Source organism: Sardina pilchardus, chromosome 12 (assembly GCF_963854185.1).
Source record: "Sardina pilchardus chromosome 12, fSarPil1.1, whole genome shotgun sequence".
Classification (NCBI taxonomy): Eukaryota; Metazoa; Chordata; class Actinopteri; order Clupeiformes; family Clupeidae; genus Sardina; species Sardina pilchardus.
In genome coordinates, this window is record NC_085005.1 from 17,110,356 (window position 1) to 17,115,355 (window position 5,000).

A 5,000-nucleotide genomic window follows, 5' to 3' on the forward strand; every position below is an offset into this window, starting at 1 on the left:
GACAGTATATCTGCTCCCATAGAGATGAATTCTGTTGTTCTATCCTGGTTAGTCATCTAGGATCCTTCACCTCATGCCACACCACATCACATCAGGTCACCACTTCACAACCTCTGACCTTTGCAACCCAACATGTCCAGAAGGTGCAGTTCCACTTTCACTCAAACGTCAATGTAAAGTTTAGTGTAGTCAAGCATAATAAATAAATCTGACATGTTTTCTTGTTAAAGGTGTTATGTGGCTTTTTTTTGTTTGTTTGTTTAAAATCCAGATATAACAACAGAATGTGAAAAAACCCCAACCATTTTTGCCGTAATATCATAAATCCAGATGTACTGATGTTGCAAACCAACTAGCTCTGGGCCGGGCTCCCTTGTAATATCACATTGTATCACGTGTACTGTAGCTCTCACATACAATGCAAGTCAATGCACAACTCGAAGCCTACAGAATTCCACTTTGCTTCTTTGCGCACCTTGTCTTGCAGTTTTCGCATGAAAGGCACTATGGACACATGGAATCAAATTGATTGTGTGATGGTTGTAATACATCTACCGGTACAGTATCTTTGTCAATTTAAACATAATTTTTAAATGTGGCTCTGTTTGATTCTAATATATAGGCTCAGGTCCTATCATTTATCCAGAAGCCTCTGAAAGATTTCTTTGCTGCTGAGGAAGAACTGTGTCCCCAGAGAGCAAGTCAAAATGTCACAGCCGTTTAGCTTCTCCTTGCTACACTGTACCCAATCACAGCGATTAAACTCCTAAATGGCTTTGTGTCTAGTTCCTTCTGAATACATCAGGCTCAGAAAAGGGTGTTAAGGGCTTATGGTACATTCAGCCTTCCCCTCAGTTATCTGTTCTTGCCGTCATATGACTTAAACCTCATAGGAGGTTTAGCTACTGCAACAGTTTAAAGTAAAAAAAAAACATGACACCAAGTTCAGCAGAAACGAGTCTCTATCCCACATCTCTTATCTGTCTTATTCCTTAAACCGGAAATCTGGCCGGTTTTCATCTTCCGTCCATTGTGTTACCATTATAGCTTTGTGAATTCTCAGTACGCTAACTAGAATATGCTTCAACATTCTTTCGAAATGTTGACAATTCTGACCTCAGTATGGATATACTACATAATATATAACCGATAGAAAATATGAATGTTTACTTTTATATGCGTTATTATGATATGTCAAGCACTGTCAACTGTCACGTTAAAATCGATACAACACAGCTTTGCCGGAAATAGAAAACGCTTTCTGAATACTGAGGTGTCATGGAGACACCCATTCGAGGGCTGAGAACCAAAGGGGCGTAAGTGACATTTTGGTCAAAATTGAGTTATATATATCACCTGAAAGCTCTTAATGAGCTCTCTTAGCTGACACAATTATAATATAAAGTAAAATATTTATAAATATATAGTTATTGAACAAAAACCAAAGGTCTTTAACTGTGAACATATAGAAGCAGTTAGATTTGTTTTGGCTCTCCTGTAAAGTTGGTGAAATGTCACTTACGCCCCTTTGGTTCTCAGCCCTCGCATTGTTGGCTGAGGAATATTGTGGATAGTTTGTGTCTTTTACATGAAATCCTGGTTCAAAGGAAGTGCTGTGAGGGATATGCAAAACAGCTCTGTCCCAGCCAATGGGAGGCGCATGATACTGAGACACTGACCTATAGGGTGTGAGGATGTTGAGGGGTGGCGGCTGCTCGCAGACGTCAAAGGTCTCCTTTAAGGGGAGGGGCAGCGACTGTCTGTCAAAGAGCTGCTGGTCCTGAATGGTGGAGCTGCGGAAGGCCTTTCGCATGGTGATGTCCTGCAGGGATACTGTAGTGGACACAGAGAGAGAGAGAGAGAGAGAGAGAGAGAGAAGGAGAGAAGGAGGAGGGGAGAGAGAAGGGGGAGGGAGAGGGAGAGAGAGAAAGGGAGGGAGAGAGGGAAGGAGGGAGGGAGAGAAGGAAGCAAAGATGTTTATCAAACAATCACCGTACTTTCACGCATGCTGATTATGAGTTCAGTCTGTGGTGAGTTTTAATGTTGTGTATGCTTTACTGGAGTGTGTGTGTGTGTGTGTGTGTGTGTGTGTGTATGAGTGAGTAAGAGCGGGGGAGCTATTATACTAGTATTGACTGTTTGATTGATTTTTCCCTGTTTCAGAACAGATATTGTCTCGGTGTTAAAAAATGTTTGCTTAGGTGACTAGGGACACAGAGATGCCAATACAGCTTTATTGGCACATATTACACTACTTTATTAAATTAAACTCTTACTTTCTCACACAATTCAACCCTCCCATCATGTCCAACTGCACACAACAAGGTGAGTGAGAGAGAGAGAGAGAGAGAGAGAGAGAGAGAGAGAGAGAGAGAGAGAGAGAGAGTGAGAGTAAAGGGAGGGATGGAGAGAGTGAGTGAATGATGATCTGTTTACTTGTCATGTCTTCAATGCTTATGCCAGTTATTAATCGTGATCCCTTTGGAAATATTGTGGCCAACCTGTTAAGCTAAGATTTAATTACAGTTTCAATTAGTCCAAGAAGGAGGGCGGAGAAGTGTGTGTGTGTGTGTGTGTGTGTACACGTGTGTACTTATGTACGCGTGTGTGTGTGTGTGTGTGTGTGTGTGTGTGTGTGTACTTATGCACGTGTGTGTGTGTGGGTGTGACTGTGTGTGTATGTGTGTGTGTATGTGTGTGTGAGAGAGAGAGATAGAGCCAGTGAGTGTGAGGGGGAGGACAGAGAGAAGATGTGGCATTAATCTGCCGTGTCGTGGTGTCCCCTCAGCGCAGACTGTGGTCAGGACCACGGAGCGCTGTTCTGAGGGACACACTAAAGGAGTCTCACACACACACACACACACACACACACACACACACTCTCTCAAATTCTAAAGAGACAAAGACGAGTGAATGGGGGAATGAGAGGAAACATCAACCTTTCAAAAATAAAAAAACAGGTTATAAATGTATCTGTCCTTCTGTCTCTCTCTCTCTCTATCAATCACTCACTCACTTCATGACTGTGTCTCGTGGTGTGGGAGGCAGTTGAGTTTAAAGCCTCTTCCACTCCCTCTGACATTCTCTCATCTCTCCTTTCTGCTTATTAACCTCCACCCATGCCATGCCATGTCATCCTTCTCTCTCTCTCTCTCTCTCTGCATTTCTCATCCCTTCTTTTTCTCCTCGGCCCATCCCTCGCCTGAGCAAGGTCAAGGGAGTGGTCCAAAGACCACTTCCTGTCACTGGTGTTACGCTAAAAGCCTTCCCCAGACCATCACAGTAAGCACCATTATCTATGTAATGCCCATAACGATCCCCACAGCCATCCATCGTCCTCCTTAAACTCCCTCCTGAACGTCATTGTAACATTATTCTAACGTCATTCTAAACGCGGCAGACACAACACTAACTGCTTTTAGCACTTACGGATGTTTCAAGTGTCGTCTTTCGGTCCTTCTCTCCCTTTCTATCCCTCTCTCCCCTCTTTCTCCTCATCTCCCTACCCCTCTCTCCATCTCCATGAGTCAAATATTAATGCAGTTTATGGGTCTGGGAGTGCTGCCCTTCCTGGGTCCACTCCGCACAACTGGCCGACGGCCACTGGCCGCTTTTCGGTGCCAGACGGGAGAGAGGCCAGCAGCTGCCAAGTGGACAAGAGCGATGCGAGGATGAGAGCAGTGATGGTCAAGGGGAGGAGGAGGAAGAGGTGGACGAGGAGGAGGAAGAGGAGGAGGAGGAGGGAAAGCAAACAGCGGTGTCTGATGGGAAGTGAGAGGAGAAAAACTTGAAATGATGAGTGGGCGGAGCGGAGGAGAGAAAGATCATCACTCCATTCTGAGGGGAGGTGAATGGAATGTAGACATACTTACAATATGTCATCCCTCTTTTCCACTCTCTTTCTTTCTGTTCTCCCTTTACTTTCTCAGTTCAGTTCAAAATAGTGTAGACAGTGCTGCAACAACACTCGTGTATGTATCTCTCTCTTTCTCATCCCTCTATCCCTCTCCCTCTCTATCTTTCTCATCCCTCTCTCTCTGGATTGACCAACCAGCCACCCCTGCCGATTATCCAGTCTCCACTGGTTAACTCCAGTTCCCTGATAACCAAGACAACCATCCTGCCCTCTCTGTCATCCTGTCTTCTCTGGAGGGATGATGAGAGAAAGTGAAAGAGAGGAGAGAGAGGAGAGAGAGGAGAGAGAGAGGGAGAGAAGAGGGATGTTAGAGCGGTTGTTAGAGAGGAGAGAGAGAGAGATGGAAGTTAAAGAGATGTTTAGAGGAGAGAGAAAGAGAGACAGAAGAAAACAACAAAAAGGAAATAGAAGGAGAGTACAATAGCTCAAACCAACCCACACACACACACACACACACACACACACACAAATACTTTAAACCGATGGAGCGTGAAAGTGCTGCCAGTTGCAACTATCCAAACTCTAAGGGAGAAGAGGAAAATAGTGGGCTTGGAGAGTTCTTTGAAGAAACTTTGTTTGGCTAACTTTTCTACAAGGTCAAGCAAGCATGAAGCACCGAATGTGTGCTGTGTGCTGTGTGTGTGTGTGTGTGTGTGAGTGTGTGTGTGCTGTCTGCTGTGTGTGTGTGTGTGTGTGTGTGTGTGTGCTGTGTGTGTGTGTGTGTGTGTGTGTGAGTGTGTGTGTGCTGTCTGCTGTGTGTGTGTGTGTGTGTGTGTGTGTGTGTGTGTGTGTGTGTGTGTGTGTGTGTGTGCTGTGTGTGTGTGTGTGTGTGTGTGTGTGTGTGTGTGCTGCTGCTGTCACATGACTGCTGTTCCTGGGCTCAGTGCAATTAATCTCCATGTGCTCCTCTCCTCTTTACCTTTATGCTCACTACTATAGCCTTTTCACAATCTCTCTCTCTCTCTTTCTCTCTTTATCCCTCTCTCTCCCTCCCTCTCTTTCTCTATCTCTCTTTCTGTGACACACACCCCAAGACAAACACACACTTCGTTGCCTCTGTCAACATCTGAAATGTTCTCCAGCG

At 44.8% G+C, this 5,000-nt stretch overlaps 1 protein-coding gene across 2 annotated transcripts in view; it reads right to left on the reverse strand.

Annotated features, from left to right (window-relative positions):
- Nucleotides 1–5,000, reverse strand: part of wasf1 (WASP family member 1) — a 59,012-nt gene that overhangs the window by 14,288 nt on the left and 39,724 nt on the right. For both annotated transcript variants that reach the window (XM_062550206.1, XM_062550205.1), the window contains exon 4: nt 1,680–1,833. In XM_062550206.1, coding sequence (XP_062406190.1) covers nt 1,680–1,833 — 154 coding nt within the window. The remainder of the gene's footprint in view (nt 1–1,679; nt 1,834–5,000) is intronic.